This window comes from Mauremys mutica, chromosome 25, assembly GCF_020497125.1.
Source record: "Mauremys mutica isolate MM-2020 ecotype Southern chromosome 25, ASM2049712v1, whole genome shotgun sequence".
Classification (NCBI taxonomy): domain Eukaryota; kingdom Metazoa; phylum Chordata; order Testudines; family Geoemydidae; genus Mauremys; species Mauremys mutica.
Genome location: NC_059096.1, coordinates 8,819,336 through 8,841,966, shown reverse-complemented (window position 1 = coordinate 8,841,966; position 22,631 = coordinate 8,819,336). Strand labels below are relative to the sequence as shown.

The window sequence follows — 22,631 nt, the reverse complement described above, 5'->3', positions numbered from 1 at the left end:
ATCTATCTATCTAATGATCATTCCATCCCTGTACATATCTATCTGTCTATCTAAATGGTGTGTCTGTGGACTCTGGCTGACTGACATCTCTTCTCCAGTGTTTTCTCAGATACTGCATTTGCTCCTCATCCCCCTGGGAAAAACAACTATCAGAAAACCTTTGGAGTTGCATTGCGATCTTGTCATTGCTCATCCGTGCAAGACGCGTATTAGTGTTACACCTGCTTGGGTGCCGTGCAAGAGACTCTTGGAAACTCACAGCTGTAGAAGCCAATCCCTAGCAATACCAGAACCCCACAGAAGAGACACCCCAATGGGCTTGAGGCACTGCAGTAATCTCGTGGTTAACTTCCTGGGCAGAGAGTCCTGGAGAGACCCTGAGATCAGCATGGAGGGATGGGGGAGGGCACTAGCCCTCTGGTGATTAGGGGAGTGTGACTGACAGGCTGAAACGGCCCAAGAATCCCACGCTGAAGGAGCATGGCTTGTGTTGGGGTGTGAGTGTGTTCTGAGTAGAGCGGGGGGAAGAACAGGTTGCGTCTCAGGAGCAGAGACCGTTCCCCCTCGGCCTGCAGATCTGAAACTCAGCTTTGCAAATTACAGGCCGTCAGTAGAGGCGGCTCGCCTCATTGACCTGCGAAGCTAGGTGCTCTCCCCTTTACCCTCTTTGCGTCATTAGCCATAAGAGGCAGCAGGCAGGCAGAGCTGTGAGGTGTGGGGCTGGGACAGTGGGCCTTTGAACCGGATCAAAGATCAGTAACTGTCCATTTTAAATAGGGTGACCAGACAGCAAATGTGAAAAATCGTGACAGGGTTGGGGGGTAATAGGAGCCTATATAAGAAAAAGACCCAAAAATCAGGACTGTCCCTATAAAATCAGGACATCTGGTCACCCTAGTTTTAAAAGGTGGCCGTTATAAAGGGAGGGGAGGCCAGAGCACTGGGAATGGAGGCCCAGGGGAACGTAGCCCTTATGTCTCCTGGTGAATGGCTCGTGCACTGGCTCGAGTCCCACCTGCACAATGCCTCTCCCGAGCATCTGCCCAACAGCTTGAGGCAACCAGTTTTCAGCCTCAGGAGCTGGCCGCCAAGTACTTGCTATGTGGGCGGGTCTCCTGAGACACCTGGTCTCCTTTCTGTTCGGTGATTGGCCGTCTGGAAGGAGAAGAGCAAATCTGGGCTCCCCCGTGCGAAGGTTTCTTCGAATGGCTGCGTAATCAAACTTGATTTGTGCGACTCCAAAGGGGGTCAAAGCAAAGAGCTTTTCCACACACCCAGGTGGGGTGACCAGCTGTCCCTCTTTTATAGGGACAGTCCCGATATTGGGGGCTTTGTCCTATATAGGCGCCTATTACCCCCCCATCCCCTGTCCTGACTTTTTACACTTGCTGTCTGGTCACCCTACAGCCAGGCACGGCCGCATGCACCGTTTAGCTGTATCCACCCACGTCTGCTACCCAGGAAATGAGGCCTGAGTAATGAAGAGGAGAATGAAATGAAACAACCCAGCCTACTTGGAGACTTGGCTGAAAAGGCTTAAACAGCAGCTAATGAGCTATCCAATAAACTCCAAGAGACTGCCCCAACAACACACACTTAGCATGTTTTCCTTCCCCTGCTGCTATGTTGTCAGATTTGCACCGGGCCCGTCTTGTAAAGTCGGCATTTCCAGCCAACAAAATATTAACACACGCCGCAAGCGAGAACAGCGACCAGGAAGCCGTTCGACCCTGCAGATTGACAGCTGGTCCCCGTGGCCACGTGCGTTCTGCTCCGCTCCGTTTGTGGGTGAAACTCTCATTGAAGTCAATGGATCAGGCTCTGAGGCCCTCACCCAGACCCTGTGTAAGGATGAGGCCTGCTGGAGTTGGTGGCGAATTCCTAGCAATTAACCATTGGAACAATTGACTCCGGGTCACGGCAGATTCTCCATCACTGGCCATTTTAAAATCGAGACTGGATGTTGTTTAAAAGATCTGCTCGAGTTCAAACACGAATTCTTGGGGGGCAGTTCTAGGCCAGTGTCGTACAGGAGGCCAGATGAGAAGATCGCAGTGGTCCCTTCGGGTCTTGGAATCGATGAAGAAAAATAAGTCATCCCAAATTCTCCACCCATTTTTAACCAGCTCCCAAGAACCCCTTTGTCAAGTGGCTGGGCTCCAGGAGAGGTTTTATGAGTCTATTACAGGCTTTGCATCAGCCAGCCCAGGATTTTTAGAGTATGAGGTGCCAGGTTCAGTCCCTACAAACGACCCTGCGTCCTTGCAGTTTGTTTTTGAGACCTTGGTTTTTTTGCAGCGAACTCTCCAGGTTGCATCCGTTCCCAGAGTTGCTGAGCAGCTCAAGCCTGCGGGTAACACAGCCTTGATTGTTCTCCACAGCGCACCTTCCCGAGGACAATGGCCAGCATCCAGTCACTGGGAGAAGAGGAGGAATCTTGCCAAGAAATAAGATTGACTCCCTGCCTGCGGCCACAATGCACACAGGAGAGGCCTTTGCGAATGACTGAGCAGCCTGATGGGATCGGAACGGGGCTCTCCCCAGAAATGAAAGCAGGGTGAATCTGCTGTGCCTGGAGCGTGAAACCCAGTTCAGGCTGAAAACCGGGGGCAAGGGCGGTAGGTGATGAGGTGGGCAGAGCACTGGGGAAAGGTGTCAGGCTGGCAGCCTTGGACTTCAAAGGTCCTTGCTTTCTCCTGCAGTGAAACACTAACAGGGCGAACTGCCCATCCCTGGCTCACCTCCTCTGTCCTGGGGTGGACGAAGTCTGTCTCCGAGGCCAAGCCATCCCCTGAGATTGCCCACACAGGGACCACCTAATGCCAGGTGTGACAGCAATCCGTGGGAGATGGACACCTGCCTGCCGGTGCCTGAGGCCACCAAACAGCTGACGGAGATGTGGCAATAGCTCTCTGTCACTAGGGCTAATGCCGTTGGCTGGATGTGCTCTGTGGTCCCCAAGGCAAAAGGCTCTGGATCCCGTACCCGGGGCCCAGAACTACTCCATGCTTTTCAGGGCTTGGGTCCTTTAGGACGGCATTCATCTCTCCCTGCTGAAACTCTGCCTAGGGGGGCTTTGTGCAGGGATGGGGGAGGCTGAAATGAACCATGACTAGCGCTCCTAGAAGAAGAAGAAATGAGTCCTCGACAGGAAGGCCAGTACTGGCTGCAAAATAGCCCCTCCACATGCCCTGTGTGGGGGTGTCCCTGTTTGGCTGGCCCTTTAAGGGGAGTCAGGCTTAGCCTCATCTCTGACAGATCAGTCTGTGCTCCCTGTAGTGGGGCGGCTCCCCCACTCCAGTGGAAAAGGGTTAAAGTCAGCCCTGGGAGAAGGCTGTGGCTGAGAGCTGTTAAGCTGGGCTGACTGGGGAAGCGGCTGCAGCTGGGCCATGCCCCAATCAGGCCCCAGCTGGCCTGTATATAAAGGCTGGGAGGCAGAGGCCTAGGAGAAGTGTCTCTCCAGGCTGGGAGAGCAGGGCCTGGCTGCCTGCAGAAAGGGGACTGGGAGTGAAGCAGAGCTCCAGGCTGGCAACTCCCCAGGCTGCAGGGCCTGGTTGAAGGCCCACAGAGGTCCTGGGAGGCAGGCAAAGGCAGCAGGTCCGAACCCCCTTGCCTGTGATGAGTGGCTTACACTGCAGTCTGCCCCAGGGAGCTGGGGCTGGGTGATGACTGGCAGTAGCCCAGACTGAGGCAAGGTGGGGATTAGAGGGTTGGGGGTTTCCCAGAGAGGCTGGTGGGGGTGTTGCCAGGGGGTAACCCCAGGGTAAAGGGGCACCAGGGTCTGGGAGGGACATGGGGCCAGCTACAAGCAGGACACCAGCCTGCAGAGGGCGCCCAGGCTGGAAAAGAGCTAATTCCCTGAGACAACCAGCAGGAGGCGCCGCAGGGGTGAGTCCTGCTCCATCACCCCACCCCCCCAGGTGATCCTGGTCACTGGGAATCAGATGGCTTCAGTCTGTTATGAGCTGTAGCTGGGAAAGAGACAGGTGGCTTCCATGAAGGCCTGGGAGAGTCCAGTGAGGGAGCAGAGCTGCCGAAGGAAAGCTCTCTCCTGAGAGGGGAGAAGGAGGCTCCTCGGGGAAGATCAAACCTGGGGTCTGTAGGTAGACTGGGAACAAGGATCCCAGCCTGTGGGAAGGACTCCAGGGAGCAGTGGAGTTAGAACAACTTGTATAGTGGGGGTTGCTGAGAGCCATTGAACCAAACCGCAAAGCCTGTTTATGGCGGAAACCGCTTCAAGCCAGGGGGGAAGCTCGGCGGTAGAAGCTGGAGCTCCAGGGCAAGAGTCGGGAAGGTCAGCAGTGAATGAGCGAGCAGGATGAAGGGGGAGCCCAGGCGGGTGGAGGGCATGTTAAGGTTTATTTTTGGGGGTGTTGTTGGTTTGTGAGATGTAGGGTGGCCATTTCTGAGATGCAGAAAAACTGGGCACTGGCCAACCCCCACTGCCGACAGAATGGGTCCTTACCCCTCCCTGGTGGTGAACCAGTGGGTCTCTCCCACTTCTGGCTGAGGTGGGTCTCAAGCCCAACCAGCAGTGGGGCGGGGGGAGCCAGCAGGTGCAGAGCGGGTCTGGAAGGAAGCCCTGATACAAGGTGCAGATCCCCAGAGCAGAGTTCTGCCTCCAGGGAAACTGAGGTAGGGTGAGTAGTGCCACAGCAGGCCACAAGGAGGCATTGTGGAGACCGACCCTGCCACAGGGGGTTGTGGACTAATGGCTCCACCTATGCCTGGATTCTCCTCCCTCCATGCCAGTGAGGAGACCTCCTCTGTGGCATGGAGGGGTGTGGAGACCGCCCTGGGTGCCTGCCTTTCCTGCCCCTCGCTGCTGGGCTTGGTTGGCAGGAGGAGCCTGGTGTGACCCCTCTGTGCCAGGTGGAGTGTGAGAAACGGAAAGGATGTGGAGCTGCCCCTCAACTTCTGGAGTGTAAACAAGAGTGGGCAGCGGGTGATGGAGAGTTTCCAGGCTCATCATCATATCTGCCCACCAGATGCTCCAAAGTGAAAGAGGCAACTCATCCCTTTCCCTGGGCTCTTAGGGTGGGAATCAGCCCATTCCGGAGCCACCTTTCCATCCCCCACCCCTGCAAACTGGGTGTTTAACATTGCTCTGTATTGTCACCTGACAGCTACTCAGGTGCCAGCTGTAGGTGCACACGGCCTGCCAAGCGACAAGGGGAGGGGCTGGTGGCTGCCTTGCTTGGCACGTGGGTTTGATGCAGCCAGGCTCCTGAAGGCTAACGGTCTCGTTTTGTTCATTGGAGGGAGCCCTGCCTCTGTATAAAATGAACACAACAGTAACATTTACAGGAATCGCAAATACTCTTGGGGGGTCATTCAGATTTTTCAGGGCACAAAGCTAGATCTACGGGTCTCTTCCCAATTCAAAGCCAGCTACCTTGAGGCCATTGCCACCTGAGAGGGGCTGTGTGACATCCGATAGTGGGACTGCCTAACAGCCTGGTGCCCACATCACTAAATAACCCCCCCAGTCCCTTCACTTATTAGTCATGTTATAATTAATACCTATCTCTTAGTTAGCCCTTCCCGAGGAGGCCAGTGTCGGTGTTCCCATTTTACAGGTGGGGAAACTGAGGCACAAGATGGCAGAGACTTGCCCAAGGCCCTCTAGCAGGTCAGCGGTAGAGATGGGACTAGAACCTAGGTCTCCCAGGCCCATGTGCTAGTCACAAGACCATGCTGGCTCCTGGATGCAAATGGGAGTTGGTTGGCTGGAATGTGTATACACCCGCACCCCCCCCCCCCCTGAATTCAATGTATCTCTTTATATGCAATAGATTTTTGTCTGATACATCTAGTTGCTGCTGGTGCCTAGACTCAAGAGTGAGGGGCACGTTGGAAATACTTTGGGTAGACAAATGGATAGAGTGATGGGTATGTAACTATGAAATGCTGCTCCTTTTTGTTTTCAGTGCACTGTGCCTTTAAACTCCCCAGAATTCTGCCCATGTGTGCAGAGACATTTGCTGCAGCCTGTTCCCAAGTGAAATGCACACACTGCACTCTCTCCACTTGAGACTGGTTTTTTGTTGGTTGGTTGGTTTCCTTAGTTTAAAGTAAAAGTCTCTATATTGGCAATTTCAGCCATTCCAAAGTCAGGCTCCAAAAATCATAAGATTGGGTTAAAAAGCAAGAGTTTTTAAAAAGGTAGGGTTCTTTTTTCTTTTCTTTGCCTTGTATTGTCTTTAGCTTTTCGGGTTCACTTGCCTTGTGTTGTCAAGCTTTTCTCTGCAACCACGAGAGCTAGAAACTTGCTTTTAAAAAAAAATTAAATGGAAACCAAGATTCTATCATCACATGACTCCAGGAGTTGGTTCTTTAAGAAAAATTCCAAATATTGCAAGATTTGTGATTGGATCATGAGAGTGAGCAACGCTGAGCTATCTTTGAACCAAAGATGGGATTTTTCCAAAGTGCTCAACCTTGGCTCCTGTCAGGGTCGAGGGGAATATTGCTGAGACTCAGCGCTTTGAAAGATCCCTCCTGGAAGGTGCATGGCATGTCCTTGTGGTTAGCAGAGCAGGACAAACAGATTGTGTAAGGAATAGGTTGGTTCCACTTTCTCCTAAGGTTCCATGTATAAAAGGTTTAAGCATCTTGCAGACATGAGCTGTACGTGTCCTGATGATTTTAAGCACATGCGTAGAAGCTGCCGGAGATAGTTATCAGTAAATGATTGACTTGTTGGACTCTCTAACTATGTATGAAAATATCTCAATTTCCTGTTAATCATTTATAGCCCACTTATAAATGGAGCAGGTTTTTCCCCTGCAAACAGTGCGGTTTATTCAACCTTTGCCAGCAGGGCTGCGAAAGATGCACATTTACCCGCAAGCCACTTATAATCCACCTGCTGCTCCTGTTCAGTTCAAAAGTGGGACCTCCCATGACACCCTTTCTGGAGCTTGTGTGCCAGCTGGAGAAGCTCCAGGCAGGGAGTGGAACTTGGAGCGATTTCCACGTTAGCTGGAAACCGGTGTCTCCTCTTAGAAATGTCAGAGATCAGTGCAACCCTGTGCCTCACCTCTGATTATTTCCCCCTTCCTAGCCAGATCTCTTGTAAAGCGCAGTCCTTACACAGCGACTTCCTCGTGAGCCGCTGAGCCACAGGGCTGCCGAGGTTTTCATCTGCACAGCTGCAGTGCTAGGGTTGCCCAGCATATCTGGGCCATGAGCCATGGGTGTCAGTTGCCAGAAGTGAGTGGAGGGCAGCAAGTGAATGAATGGGGCAAGCTGCAGGAACCCAGGATAACGAGGGAGGTCGTTTCATCAGCAGGGGGAATTGCTGCTGATGGGGATCAAAGCAATCATGACTGAAAGGAGTCCTGCCACCCGACGGGCCGATGGCCTTGCTGGGCGGGAATGGTTACACCCATCGTCTGAACAAACCCTGGATCTTAATACCAGGGGAAAGTTATTTACTTGTTCCTATAATATAAGAACTAGGGGCCACTGAATGAAATGAATGGGCAGCAGGTTTAAAACAAATAGAAGGAAGTTCTTCTTCACCCAGCGCACAGTCAACCTGTGGAACTCCTTGCCTGAGGAGGTTGTGAAGGCTGAGACTATAACAGGGTTTAAAAGAGAACTAGATAAATTCATGGAGGTTAAGTCCATTAATGGCTATTAGCCAGGCTGTGTAAGGAATGATGTCCCTAGCCTCTGTTTGTCAGAGGGTGGAGATGGATGGCAGGAGAGAGATCACTGGATCATTGCCTGTTAGGTTCACTCGCCTCTGGGACACCTGGCATTGGCCACTGTTGGTAGACAGGATACTGGGCTGGATGGACCTTTGGTCTGACCCAGCATAGCCGTTCTTATGCATTAGTTGTACAAACCCAGGGGATTGGCCATGCCTGTAATCCTGCAGCTAACCTGAGCTGCTGTGGCTACAGTGCTATTTTTAGCAAGCTAGAGCATAGGCGTTGACTGCCCCTCTGCCCGGTGGGTGCTCCACCCCCTGCCCCCATTCCACCCCCCTTCCCTGCTCTTCCTCCTCCCTCCTGGAAAGTCCTAAGCGCCACCAAACAGCTGTTAGGCAGCAGGGAGGGTGCAGGAAGCACTGGGAAAGGAGTGGGGATGCGGCATGCTCCGGGAAGGGAGAAATAAGCGAGGAGGGGGGAGCTTGGCTGCCAGTGGCTGCAGAGCACCTGCTAATTTTTCCCTGTGAGCGCTCCAGCCCTGGAGCACCCACGGAGTTGGTGCCTATGAGCTAGAGCATCTGTCTACCCATGCTGGAAAGCATCCTCCCAGCTACAGTATAGACACACCCCTTGTGAGTGCCAGTCCCTGCCCCAAAGAGCTGACTGTCTCTCTAGCCAAAACTCAGTAGAGGAAACAGACAGTGGCAGGTGAAGTAGCACCCCGGTGGTCACACAGCAGGTGGGTGGCAGGAACAGAACCTGTATCTCCTGAGTCCCAGCCCGGTGCCCTATCCACCAGACCGTGTTGCTGTACCATTGCTCGTGCCTCTGTTACAAAGGTGGTTCTCATTGTCTCCATTGTACAGGTGTGGCAGGGAGCCGTGTTGTGCCTCCCTCTTTGCTGGGCTTGTTATCCCTGCTGGTTGGAGTGGCGTAGGTCTGCCAGTCTGTGGCCCACGCTGGGGCTGGTTCCCGCTCCCTAGAGCCCCACACCGAGCGGGTCACACGCGCGGCAGGGCAGACGGTCCCCGGGAGCGATGGCTAAAAGGTTCTCCCAGGGAAGGGGAATATCGGTCACAGAAGAGTCTCTCCTCCTGCCTTCCAGATCTTGGCCTCCCTGGAGGAGCAGAACTTCACAGAGGCCTGGGGGAAGAAGGCGAAGGAACTCTATGGCTCCATCTGGAAGAATTTCACGGACACTCAGCTGAAGAGTATCATTGGCTCCCTCCAGACTCTGGGGCCTTCCAACCTGCCCCTGGACAAGCGTCAGCAGGTAGGCGTCGTGCTGGGGTCCCGGAGAGCGGGTGGGGAAGCGACACCCAGTGAAGCTAAGGGCACGTCTACACTGCAGTTAGACACCTGTGGCTGGCCCGTGCCAGCTGACTTGGGCTCGGGCAATGGGTTGTTTTTTTAATTGCAGTGTAGATGGTTGAGCTGGAGCCTGGGCTCTAGGGCCCTGCGAGGTGGGAGGGTCCCAGACCTCAAAGTCTACACTGCAGTTTAACAGCCCCGCAGCCTGAGCCCCGTGAGCTCCAGTCAGGTGGTACGGGCCAGCCCTGGGTGTCTAACTGCATGTAGACGTACCCCCAAGTCACTGAGGGGTTGGGGAAGAGAGCAAGAGAATGATCGGGGCGGGGTGGGGGTGTGTGTGTTGAGGGGGTGGAGTCTTCAGGGCTCAGCTGGGTCTTGGGTAGGCACTTGAGTGGGTCTCGGGTAGGTTTTGCAGGGGTCTCGGGTAGGCGCTTGAGACATAGGAGGTCATCAGAAAATCCATCTTTTGATTTGTGAATGGAGCCACGTTGATGGGGAGTCACCAGCTCCGGCTAAAATATGGAGCTCTGCAGCTAGGATTTTCCCAGCTGCTTTTCTGCCTCCAAAGGCCCATTGGCCCCACTGCAGACCTGCTGTGAGCGGGTGCAGCTCCTCCCGCTTGGATGACGGGCCACCTGCCTGGGGGAGGCGAGAATCTCCATTCACTCCAGCACGAACAGGCAGGGCGAAACCTGGCAAAGAGCGAAGCAGCAGCAGTAGCAGAGTCCTGCGACTGCAGGCGAAAGGTGGGAAACACCAACCCAGACGTCCTGGGCCTGCTTCCCACTGTCTCCCCCCCGATAATAACTCCGTGCGCAGATCCAGGTCTGCCAGATCTGTGCTGCCTGCACAAGAGCTCCCGGTGCCGGGCGTGTTCCAGGGCAAAGCTGCGGTGGAAGGAGGCATGGCTGTGCTGGACTTGTGCTCCAGTGATTCTGCGTCCCCGCATGGCCCCATAGGCACAGATCAGCCAGGCAGTGGCAGGCAGGAGAGCCAGGTCTCCGATTCCGTGCCTGACTGTTCATACCACGGCAGTTTGCGCGTTCCGACTAGGTCTCTTACCCAGCTATCAACTTCAGCGCATGGCCTACGTCAGGGGTTCTCAAAGAGGGGGTCATGAGGTTATTACATAGGGGGTCGCGAGCTGTCAGGCACTTCGGTGGCGGGTCCTGCTTCGGTGGTAATTCGCCGGCGGGGGGCCCCCACCATGGGTCTTCATGGCACTTCGGCAGCGGGTCCGGGAGCGGAAGGACCCCCCGCCACTGAAGACCCCAGACCTCCTGAATCCTCTGGATGGCCCTGGTGCACGCTCACGTACTGTGTGATGCCACAAGGGACCCCCATGCAATTAGAATAAGGCCAACGCAGATGTGGAGGGAAGAGCGGAAAGCCATCCAGCTCATCACACAGGAGCGTGAGGTGGCAGGCAGAGTTTTCACAGCCGCCCAAGGGAGGCTGACGTTGAAACGGATGGGAACTGACCCTCCAACTCTCGGGCCAGGAGAGGCGCGAGCGGGCCAGCGAAGGCAGAGAGCGGAAGGAGCCGATGCTGTGTTGGGCAGCGTGTCGAGTGCCTAAGGAACCACAGGGGAGGGAGTGTGACTGGGAAGTGGATTCTCTTGGTTTCTCTTGGAAGAAGTAAACGCTGCGAACGAATTGAAACCCAGCGGGTGCCGGGGTGCTTCCCGTGGGAAGGAGAAGAACCAGGGAGCCAGAAATAAACCGACGGGCCCCAGTCCCGCGGAGGCGTGAGACGCTGTAGGGAGACCAGAGGGAGGCTGGGCGCCAGGGCCTACGTTTTTCAAAGCCCCTAGTGATTCTGGGGGCCCAAGCCGAGATCGGTCTGAAGGGGGCCTGGTTTGCAGAGGGCAGATGCTTGGCAGAGTCTGGGAGTCGGGCCCCTTTAAGGCCTCCCAAATTGGGCACCCCCAAAAAAAATCACTCGTCACTTTGGTACATGTAGCCCCAGTGGCGGAGGGGCCCTGCCCCAGGCTTCAGATTGAGGAGGAGAAAGGGGAACGGTTCCTAGCAGCTTGCTTTAGAGTCTGAAATTCTGCGCCTCCAGACGGTGCAGGCCCCACCTCCCGGCCCCCGGCGCAGGAGGGCAAAGGCGGCTTTCGGGCACCTTCCCACCCTGGGCTGTCTCAGAGGTCAGCCTGGGCCCCGCTCTAAAATCAGCTCAGCCAGCAGCCTCATTCATGGCACCCGCCCAGGGCGGCCTGTTGGGCCAGAGAGCCGATGGTGCGGAGAGGCATGGAGATGCCACTCCATCCTGAGAACTGGTCCCAAGCCCTCCTGCAAAGGAAGGCTGGGGCCCCTGCTGTCTGCGTAGATCCTTCTCTGCCCCCCATCCCCACAGCATCTGAGCCACTCACAATGGTTAGTGAGTGCAGCCTCCCAGCACGCCTGGGAGGCAGGGCAAGGCTCTTCTCCCCATTGTACAGGTGGGGAACTGAGGTTAAGTGACTTGCCTGAGGTCACCCGGGGCAGTGGCAGAGCAGGGGCTGTCAGGACCATCCTGCCTCTCTCACAAAGTCGCTGTGTCAGGATGCTGGACAGGCTGTAATTTGCTATGGGGCAAGGAGGGCAATTCCGCCTCCCAGACTTTTCATGTGCACCCCTGGTGGCCCCTGCACCCGACTTTGCAGGGTATCAGACGTTCACACCTAATGATCTAGTCTAGATGCTGCTACAACTCCCCCCAACCCCCAAGATTTTTTCTGAAATGACGCCCCTGCTGCCGAACCAAAAGGGGCCCCCTACCACGGCTTTCGCCTTTTCTGGTTCCCAGGGCATCAATGTTTCCAAGCCTCAGGGCTTCGATCGGAATTACTTTTTCTGTACCTTGCTGGCCAGGTGTGCGGCCAGCAACGTGTGGGAGCCCCCGCCGGAACGGCTGCAACCGCCGCTCTGTTTCGTCAGCGGCTGCTGCTCTTGCCCGGCAAAAACGCCAGCCTGAGCTGATTTGCCCTGCAGCTTGGGCAATGCGTTTGCACCAACGCTCAGCCCGCGGCGGTAAAAGGCTGCAATGCTGGTCTGATCGCGCTCTGCACTGGTGTAAACAACAGGGCGGGGCGATGGGGAATCAGGCCCTCAGGACGGAGCAGTGAAGGTACAAAGGGCAGGCGTCCTGGAGGCACAGACTGGTATCACATCTGCTACACCATGCCAAGGGGCACTCGAGGGCAGCTGGGGACAAGCACTGGGGTAGTGGCCTCAGATGAACGGGTCAGAGAAGCAAAGACAGCACGTTTTTCCTTTGATCCGGGGAGGAAACATCACTGAGGTATGAAGGGAACAGGGAGGGCAGGCGTTGCGGCCGGGCCGGTTTACACACGGTCAGTAAAATGAACAATGGAGCGGGACAGGGTGCTAAGGAAAATCCAGGCAGGAAAGGAAAGGCACCGAGGCCAAAGCGGGGAGAACAGAAATGAAAACAGCAGCAGCTTTGGCAGGAAATCACTGCCCAGGCTAGAACTTTTCCAGGCCGCGCCTGTGGTCAGGAGCAGCCCCACGGGATCTGTGATGCTCACCAGCAAGCGGGTCATGGTTGTTACCCGCTCCAGAAGTCAGCGTGCTGACGGGAAGGGGGAGCGATTAGTCAGGCATGAGTCAGCGGGAAGAGCACCACCTCGTGACTGACTGGCCGCAGCTCCTGGGCGCTCCGCGGCCGCCTCCCATCCATGTGCAGACCCTACCCAGATCTGCAGAGCCCACGGGGTTAGCAGTGCTGGGAATGTGGGCAGCGGGTTGCTCCGGGGAACGCTGGAGACTGGGCAAGGGGTGACTCCAGAGACCCCGAGCTCTGCTGACCCAACCCTCCTCCTAACCCCGTGCAAGTTTAACCAGACTCATTCTGCCTGTGCCCACCAGCACCCCATCCTCCCAGCAAAGCAAACCTCACCGTGGAGCATAACCTGGCCCTGCACTGGCGCCAGCAAAGCTCCATGCAGCTGAATAGGAGGCAGACAAGGGTGGCGTATGGGGAATTGGGAGGGTCCGGGCCGCCCTCTGCCCAACAGCTTGTGTTGTCATTTAATCAGGCGCAAAGTGCTACCAAAGCCGAAGTCTGCACCCACTGGGACTGGTGAGAGTGTTACACACTCGCTCTGTGCGTAGTGAAATCATTTGCACTGGTGAGAGTGTTTCACACCTGCAAAATGTCCCTGTCTTAAATGCTCTGTGGTGTGCTGCTGCTGCTCTAATGCCGTGCTGTGCCTCCTCCCCAGAGGCAGTCACATTTGGGTGATGGCCAAAGATGCTTTTCTCTGCAAGCGGGGCAACACTTTCCAAAAAGCTTTGGGAAATCTGCCCACTTGGTTAGGTGCCTAACGGGGAGCTGAGCTCTCCTAAGGAGCCTGGGTCCGGTTTGCGAAGGGCATTGGGAAGCTCCAGGATGAAATACCGTGTAGCAGTGTAAGTTGTGCACATGCTGGTGCTAGATTCACAGCCACACTCCATGGGTAGACCAGGCTTCCCGAGAGCAAGGTCAGCCGTGTCTCTCTCCCGCCGAGAGACGTCTCAGCCATTCTTCGCAGGTGGAACGAAAACAGCAAGTGTTGAAATCTCCTTCCTGCTGATTAGCTGTATTTAGTTCTTCCCAGCCATAAGGCTCCTAGTGATTGCAAAATACCTTCCTTCTCCAGTGGAAAGGCTTCCCACCCGGCCCGCTCCCACCTTCAGCAGCGAGCTCAGCCAGCGGAAGGGCCAGAGCCGGGCAGTTTCCTCTCCTGGAGATTGTAGTTGCCTGCAGGATGCAGAAAATGTCCCGTTGCTATTGTCTTGTTGCTGGCAGCGACCATAACCAATGCAAATGTCTTCCCAAACTTTGATCTGCGCTCGTTAACTAAACTGAGCCAGCTGCAGCAGTAGAGGGACAGGACATTATAAAGAGCTGCACTCCTGGGCATCTGAAGAGCTGCTGCTTCTTTTAAAAGGACTTTGTTAGGGTATTCCCCTAGAGCGGGCCTTTCCTCCCAAAGTGCTTCACAGCTGTATCAGTGAGAATCATTTTACCCACCACTGCAATGCAGCCCCCTCTGGGGGGCAATGTGGCAGCTGTTTAAAACATGTTGGCACACGGCAATTTAGGGCAAGACACGCTAATGACCGTTCCATTGAAAGCTTAAGGGGAATTTTAGGGGGCAGGATGTGATTTCCCCAACTGGAATTCGGCCGGAACAATGGGGCTAACCATTCTACTTATCTGAAAACCATGGTGGGATCTTTAGTGGTCACGAGTGGTCAGGGCCTCAGGCCTCCATCTCATCATCCAAGCCACACTTTCCGCAGCACCAAGGATGCCCCCCTGGCTTCAGGGGAAGAGCAGCAGAGCCTAGAGGCCTCCACCGGGATCAGGGTCCCATCCTCGTGCCGGGGGCTGCACACCCGCAGAGTGAGAGACAGTCCCTGCTGCAAAGACCCAACCACCTAAATAGACAGGAAGGGAAACAACTTCAGGCAGCCAGTGGCAGAACCAGGAATAGAGACCAACTCTCCTAACTCAGCAGCCTATCCACCCGGCCCCCCTGCTTGCCGAATCCAATTCCAGCAGCACTTTGCTGGCTTCCTGGTCAATCCAAGGAACTGAATTCCCTGGAGATCTGAGTGCTGCCAAAGTCAGTCCTATGGGGGGGGGGGAGGGTAGGTGGGTCCACTGCCCAGCGTTCACTGGCAGCTGGCTACGTGGGCTATATTAGGAAGCTCCCCGCCTACAAAATGGTTCCCTGATCAGAAAGGGACATAAACCGTCGATGAGGCAGTTTTTCCTGGCATAAGGCGAGGTGACCACGCTGGGATGTAGGTGCCTTGGCAGAGCAGGGGGAGGGCAGGGGTGGATTGGCAGGGTGGTGCAGATCAGGCTGGTAAAGATGGGGAGTGGGTGTGAAAACTGGCGGAGGAGAGGTTGTTGCAGACGACTTGGGCGCCTTAGCTGTGGGCGGGGGGCGGTGGAGCAGGACTGGACTAGCGGTGGGGGCTGCAGGTCGAGCCGGGGGTGTACTGGCAGAGTGGTGAATAGCAGGGTCGCTCTAGGTCAGGATAGAGTTGTGTTGGTAGATTGTGGGGACGGGAAGGGACCCTTTGCACAGCATCTGTCCCCCACAGTATTCATCTGGCCCTCGGGATGGGCGTCCCTCATTTTTGATGGATTCCCGCATAAGCCTGACATGGTCTCGCTAAGGCTGCAGATTGTCGGTGGCAGGAGGGCTGACTCAGGAACTCAGGGTCACTGACACTGTTCATTACACCCCATCACCACTCCTCACCGTGGGTCGCTGAGCCGTCTGGGCCCGGGGCAGGTTGGGAGATGCATGGCCTGGCTCCTCCTAACCAGTCACATCGGCTCCCCGTTTCCCCTTATTTTAACGAGCACTAACAACGCACGCCCACAGAAAAGCACACTCCACCTTCATGCATGCACAGCCCCCCTTCTGCCAAATCACTCCCCCCCAACCACACGCATGCCCAGCCTCCTTCTTCCACACATATTAAACGACACCAGGCAAACCGCACACACAGCCACCCACCCCCCACCTGCATTCCCATTCACCCTCACAAACTCACACACAAACGTACCCCCACAAAACGACACGCACGTACAATTTTTTCCCACCACAACATACTTCTGCATGCAGGTGTGCACCTCTCCCATCTACACATGCACCAAACTACAGGCATTCACAACCTCCCTGGAAAAATGACACGCACAGAGAGCCACGTACCAAAGTGAAAGGAGCCTCAGAGGCGCTGTCAATACGTAGGTGGGGTATCCCCGTGCCCAAACTCTGACTGTATTACCCATGTGTTGAAGGAAGCCCTGGTTCCATGGCCTTCGACCCCTAACACCTGCTTTTGCCTCCTCCCCCAGTACAACACCATCCTGAGCGAGATGGACAATATCTATTCCACCGCCAAGGTGTGCCCTCCAAACCAGACCTCCAGCTGCTGGGCTCTGGAGCCAGGTACGGTGCCTTCCCGTCCCAGCTGGGTAGGAGCCCTCGGCCCAATGACCCGTATTCCGTCGCTTTCTGAACGTCGAAGCTCCTTGCTCAGGGGGTGGGCCTGAGCCTGCAAGGTGCTGAGCGCCCTCAGCCTCTGCCGGAGCCCATGGGAGCCGAGCGCGATCAGCACCTTCCAGATTTGGGTCCCTTCTCGAGGAGGCAAGAAAGCAGCGCAAAGCCTCCTGCTTGCTCAGTGGCCCTGATCCTCCTGGTCCGTGGGAGTTTGGTCACTGGCTTCAGTGGCATTTGGAAGCTCGAAGCCAGGGTTGGTAGTTGAGGAGAAGGAAATCAGACTCCCCGGTTCAGCTGGGTACGCGATGGGCCTTTAGACACTTTCTCTGAAGTCTCAGGCACTGGCCGCTCACCACAGGCAGGTGACAGGGTCCAATGGCCATGGGAGCTCCTACGCTAGACAATCCTCCCTGCCCCAAACCCAGGAGTGCCAGCTCCTGCTCAGGGGGACTGGAAGGCTGCCACTGAACTGGAGATGGGGCGAAGGGAGGAGAAAGGGGGTGTCGGGCTGCTCCTGGCGGAGGTTAGAGCCGACAAGCCTTCCTGCATCACAACCTCTGCTCCCTCCACAGCCGCAGGATCCTGCTCCAGTTTCAGATGTCCAGAACCCCAGGATGCGGGGGCGGGGGCAGTTTGGATCTGGGGTGTTTGTTCAGCATGTTACAGGCACAGGGGCCATTGGGGTTTGGTCGGCAGACACCCCACCATTCCCGGGGCTCTGGCCCGCTGTGAAGCCAGGGGACTGTCTGGCACCCTGATGTTTGTGAGCGTTTGGGTCCCAGCTCAGGCCCATCTCTGTCTGCTTGATCTGCGAGCCGTAGAGAACCCGATGGGGGTTCACACCCCTTCCTCTGCCCCAGCCTGTGTCCGTGCAGCTGGGGATCTGCTGGGAAGTTGGGGAGACCTGTTGTGGGTGGAAAGAAACTCCCCCTGCGTGCCAAGAAAGCTGGCGTGACTCTCTGTCGTCTTTGTCTCTTTCGTGCCTCAGAGATAACCGACATCATGGCCAACTCCCGCAGCTACAGGAAGCTGCTCTACGCCTGGGAGGGCTGGCACAGCTCAGCTGGCAAGCCCCTGAGGCCCAAGTACGAGGAGTTTGTGACGCTGAGCAACGAGGCCTACAGGATGGACGGTGAGAGGGATGGTTGCAGGCATCTCTGTCACCAAGCAGGGGGTGGGGGATCCTCACAAACCAGCCCCCAACTCAGAAACACCTGATGGAGAACAATCGCTCCTCCTGGGGTCAGGAGGCACCTCTCCTCCCTGCGTCGCCCCATGTCCACGGCACGGCATTGCGTGAGGAGTGCATGCGAGGCGTCAGAGTCGCCTCTCGCACGGGTGTAAATCAGGAGCTCAGGGAACCCTGCTGGTGGAAGTGAGGGGAGAGTTAAGCCTGGGACGTTCTGCATTGTCTCCTGCCACATCTGATACTGGACAACACAAGATGCCGGCCTCAATGGCCCGGGGTCCATTTCAGCATGGCTGCCCCTGTGCACTGGGGCAGGAGCCGGGGCTCAGTTTCCTCACTGCTGGTGCGTTCTTGCTCAGCTACACGTCAGTAGGGTTCCCCCAGTGAAATGTAAGTGAGATCAGACTCTGGCCCACTGCGCGAGATCCCTGGGTCTGGCCAAGCTCTGCTCTGCAGCAAAGGGAACCTCGGGGCTGCTCTAGCCTGGGCCTAGCAGAGTTCTGGCCACGCCCCCTTTCCTCTGACCACACCCCCTTTCCTCTGGCCACGCCCCTGATCAGTAAAGCCTGGGGAATGAGCAGGGATGTACCAGCTGGGGATTCCCCCCTGTCCCCGGCTGGCAGCTCACCTGGAGGGGCAGGTGTCCCTACCCACCGGGCACAGGGCCTCCCTCTGCCTTTCATGCATCCCTCCAGCAGGCGTCCTTGCTCCCCCCAGGGATGATTTTGTGCAGAAAGGCAAGGAGGGGCGGTCCCCGAAATGCCGTCCCTGGGCAGGACGCTGGAATTCATTGCCGTTGGCCCTGTGCTCTCCGTTGCCAGGTTTCAAGGATACCGGCGCTTACTGGCGCTCCTGGTACGACTCGCCCACGTTTGAGGACGATCTGGAGGAACTCTACCACCAGCTGGAGCCGCTCTACCTGAACCTCCACGCCTTCGTCAGGAGGAAGCTGTACGAACGCTACGGCCCCAAGTACATCAACCTCCAGGGCCCCATCCCTGCTCATTTACTGGGTAAGGGGGCACAAGGCAGGCGCTGAGCCCGCTGGGGAGGGACGCCCGCCTCTCCCACTCTAGCTGCCCATGCAGATCTGGGCGGGGGGCAGTGCAGGCTGACGTTGTGCTAAGGGAATTGGGAGGAGGGTGGACATGAGGTCAGCAACAGGGAGGGGGACCTGTGGGGTGTTTGGGTAGCAGTGGGAGGTGGGATTCAGGGAAGGCAGCTGCAGCCCTACGTGCCCAGCTCTGGATATGACATGTGCAAGGAACGCCGTACCCTGTGGGGAGTTGTTGGCAGCCGGGATCGAACTCAAGGCCTCTGGATCTAAAGGCACGAGCCTCCCCTGCCTGAGCTAAAAGATCCAGCGCTGCCTGTGTCCCAGCCACCCCCAGAGCAGGAGAGAGCACCCTGCCGAGTGGGTTCCATACCCGCCCTGCGCGTGTTCCTCTGCTCCTTCCCTGCGCCAGCACAGCTCGGGGGCCGCTGGGCATAGCAGGGGCTGCTCTGCACTCAGCTCCCCCAGCAACGCTGAATGAGGCCCAACGGCTCCTGTGACGTTGATGGGTCCCCATCACACACGGTGGCTGTGGGAGATCCTACACACTGAGGTTCTGCCTTGGCATTAAAGATCTCCAGGGCACTTTCTCTCAGCGAGGAGATTTCCCAGCACCTGCCACGTCTGCATGCTCTGGGGCGACCACCCTCAACTCCGGCGGTGGCTGCGTTTCAACAGTGCTGCCTACCCAGAGTTTGCAGAGAGCTTTGAGCTGTAACATAGTCTCAGATCTGCCCATCACTGCGTGACGCTCACGCATGCTGGTGGCCCCCGACAATCAGGCCATGTGAGCGGCACAGCTGCTCGAGCTGGGAGCATATTGGAGCTCTTCTCAGTTTATCAGCCCAGAGCAGCTGCTCAAGGCAGTTCCAGATCTCCCCAAAGAGAAGAAAACAGCAGAGGGAAGAACCCAAACACACCCCAGCGCCGGGTCTGACCAGTCAGCGCTGAGGCTGCGCCGCCTGGGGAAGGAATTCCTAGATATTTAGCACTGGAACAGATTCCTCCACCCACCCGTGCACGCTAATTACGCAGCTTTGCAGTTGAATTTATGCCGGGCGATTGGGCGGCGGGGGTTGGGGGGAGCGCGAGGGAATGGGAAACGCTTGGAGCCAAGCTCTGTGCACGAGGTTGCATAGGCTGTCGGGAACCACCCTGCATGCAGTAGTTATGGCAGGGCACTGCAGCGCCTTCCCAAGGGCTGGGGCAGGGTTAGGAAATCAGACAATTGCAGAGATCCCGGCAGAGGGCATATGATCCCGCCCTGCCGCCGTTGCCCCATCTCCTCCCTCACCTGCTGGCGTCAGCAACCCGCTCTTCCGTAGTGCCCGTCACCCGAAGAGCTTCCCGCACTTTTCCCATCGTCCTCCCTGTTGTCCAGAGGTGTGAAACGGAGTCACGGAGCCGGGCAGCGATTTGCCTGGGGATCACCCAATGAGTCAATGGCAGGGCAGGCAACAGAGCCTGGGAGGCCCTGTGCTGTGCTCTGACCATTGGACCGCTCTTCCTCTGATTGCAGCTAGAGACAAGGAAAGGAAACCTCTCCTTCTGCAGCTCCAAAAGGTGCTGAAATGAGGGAGGAAAGTGAAGGAGCCGTCACATGCCTTCTCCCAGACGAGCCCCTGCTGCTTTCCAAAGCCCCCTTTCTCCAGGGATGCTCCAGTAGGCGGCCATCTGTTCTGTTCAGCTGCCTGCAGCCTGGCCGAGCTCTCTCCCTGGAGGAAAGGGTGCCGATGGGCCCGGAGCTCTCTGCCCCATCTGGAGGCAGCCAGCGTTGGTTCATAGGAACAGCTGCCTGCTGGAGCAAACCCCTGAGCTGTGCTGTTCTCTCTCCAGGCAACATGTGGGCCCAGCAGTGGAACAACATCTACGATATGATGGTCCCCTTCCCCGGTAAACCCAACCTGGACGTCACCAGCACCATGGTGCAGCAAGTAAGAACCCAGCGGCCATTTGCTGCCCTTGTTTAGCCTCTTGCCCCGAAGCCCGACATGGGGCTTGAGTGCCGGGGATTGTGGGTAGAGGCAGGTAAATCACCCTGCAAGAGATGAGGACGCCCGGGAGGTTTGCAGAGCGCTGCCCGTAGCGATGGGCCGCGTTGATCCTGGAGGGGCCGTGCTGAGCCTGGTGCGTTTTACCTCATAGAATGTCTCTCATGCAAAATGCATCCCCCCACCGCCTGGCCGGAGGCACAGACGGAGACCCTCCGAGGCCAGAAGGTGGGTCACCTCGACTGCCCCCTTCATAGCACAGGCCAGAGGACTTCCCTGCGTTGATTCCTGGTTGAACGAGAGCAGATCTTTTAGTAAAACATCCGGTTTGGATATTCAAATTCCCAGTGATGGAGAATGCAGTGCCCCAGTGCAGGGCTGATGGGGGTGATCGTAGCACCACCAGCCCAAGGCCAACAGCAGAGGGAGAAAGAGAGGGGGGCTTCCCTTCTGTGGTCACTGCCCCCAGGAGAAACTCACCACCACGAGCCATTTTCAGTGGCAACAGCCTCCAGGCCTGAGCTCCACGGCCAATCTAATTTTCTGGGGAAGGGCTGATAAAAAGGCTGCCAACTTGGACAAATCTGCTTTGGCCGCCCTCCCAGAATCTCTTAAGCAAGATCCAGGCGAAGGAACGTTACTCGGTGTGCGCAGCGCGGGAATAGAATGGGACCAATTCCTCCTGGGTGCAGCAGCTGTGTTGCAGGCAAGGGGACTGGACCCAGGGTGGAATTTGGCCCAAGAAAGCGAGAGAAGGGCTGAGAGGAAATGGAGAAGGAAGGGAAGATAAGCAGCAGGGTGTGAGTGAGAGGTTTCTTCTTGGGCAGACAGAGAGACTCCAGGCAGCTGGACCCAGTGAGCCTTGCTGGTGCTCCTGCAGCCAAAGGAAAGCTCCAGGGTCCCCAGCTTGCATCACCGTGGGGCCACTCGCATGCTCTCAGCAACGTTAATGGGCAATTCCTCGGCACAGCTTGTGTCTCCGGCTCCCTGGCTTGGAAGCAGGGCTGGGAGGAGGCCCCCGGTGGGCTGGGCAGGAGACGAGCAAGGGAGGACCCGCCAGCTGATTGAGTGGTGACAGAGCCTGGGCCGTGCCCTCTGAGCGCGATGGTGCAGGGAGGGGGTAGAGGGTTAAGGATCCAACCCAGCGGGCCTGATTCGTCAGGGCCCTGCACGTCGTGTCGTCATCTGCACCAGTGCGTGTGTGTGTGTGTGGGGGGAACCACCAGTCTGGTTTGCGCTAATGCAAATGGCTGCGTGAGGCTCTGGGCTGCAGGAGAGGAGCCTGACTTTAGTGTCCTGCTGCTGGCATCCTCTTAGCTACCAGCATCTCTCGGGCTGCCCTGCCTTGGTGTATCCCAGCAGCCTTACGCAGGTACCGCGCTTCCCATAGGAGCCATCTCTTGGAGTGGGGGAGCTGCCCCACTGTATCTACCCTGGGGATCAGCGGAGAGCCCCGTTCTCCAGGGCTGTGAACCGGGCCCCCTTGGGAAAAGACGTGACTCTCCCACTGCTGAGGCTTGCGCTGCCTGGCTGGCCCGGGAGCGTCCCGGCCCCAGGCAGCCTCCTGGCTCGTGTAACGGTGGCTTCCCCCGGCTCTGCTTGCCCAGAACTGGAACGCGACGCACATGTTCCGGGTCGCCGAGGAGTTCTTCACCTCGCTGGGCCTGCTGGGGATGCCGCCCGAGTTCTGGGAGAAGTCCATGCTGGAGAAGCCGGCGGACGGGCGGGAGGTGGTGTGTCACGCTTCCGCCTGGGACTTCTACAACCGCAGGGACTTCAGGTGTGTGGGGGCGGGAGGCCAGGCCCGACTGGGGGGAGCGGCTGGGGAGCCGCTTGACTCCACGCACAGCCTGGGGAGGGCGGGCTGGGGAATCTGGAGGGGGAAGGGATCTGAGTGCGGCACCTGCCAGGGGACACGTCCGGTTGCCTCAGTAGCCCAGCCCCACTTCTGCTTTCTTCCTAGCAGCTCCTGAGGTAGGAGTTAGGCCTGGTCAGCACGTACTGCCATAGCTATGTCGGTCAGGAGTGTGACAGGCCCCGCCCCACACCTTCTAGCCACGTCACGATGCCGGCAACCCAAGGGTGACCCCCCCCCCATCTCCTAGCCACATAACCATGCCAGCAAACCCCCGAGGGTGACACCCCCACTCCCGCACCTCATACCCATGTAACCATGCCAGCAACCCCCCCAGCAGAGATGCAGCTATGGGAGGCTTCGGCCTGCATAGCTAACGTGTTCCCATCCCAGCAGAACTCCTCCTCCCGTCGGCGTACGCTGTGTCCACGCTCGGGGGCTGCAGTGTAGGTATTGCCTTAGCTGCCGCTGGGAATGAAGGCGACGTTCCCACCCGGCTTAGCAGCCCGTGTTCTCCCCTCTCCACCGACCCCCCCTTTGCACTGACCCTCCCCAGC

The 22,631-nt window shown here is 57.1% G+C and overlaps 1 protein-coding gene across 5 annotated transcripts in view; it reads left to right on the top strand.

Annotated features, from left to right (window-relative positions):
- The window catches only part of ACE (angiotensin I converting enzyme), a 107,158-nt gene that overhangs the window by 58,011 nt on the left and 26,516 nt on the right, over window positions 1-22,631 (top strand). For 2 of the 5 annotated variants that reach the window (XM_044999331.1, XM_044999333.1), the window contains exons 2-7: window positions 8,767-8,934; window positions 15,841-15,934; window positions 16,974-17,117; window positions 17,996-18,187; window positions 20,065-20,162; window positions 21,827-21,999. In XM_044999331.1, the coding sequence (XP_044855266.1) occupies window positions 8,767-8,934; window positions 15,841-15,934; window positions 16,974-17,117; window positions 17,996-18,187; window positions 20,065-20,162; window positions 21,827-21,999 (869 nt within the window). Of the gene's footprint in view, window positions 1-3,482; window positions 3,598-3,845; window positions 3,889-8,766; window positions 8,935-15,840; window positions 15,935-16,973; window positions 17,118-17,995; window positions 18,188-20,064; window positions 20,163-21,826; window positions 22,000-22,631 lie in introns of those variants that run through there. The other 3 variants (XM_044999334.1, XM_044999332.1, XM_044999335.1) reach the window with 3 other exon arrangements.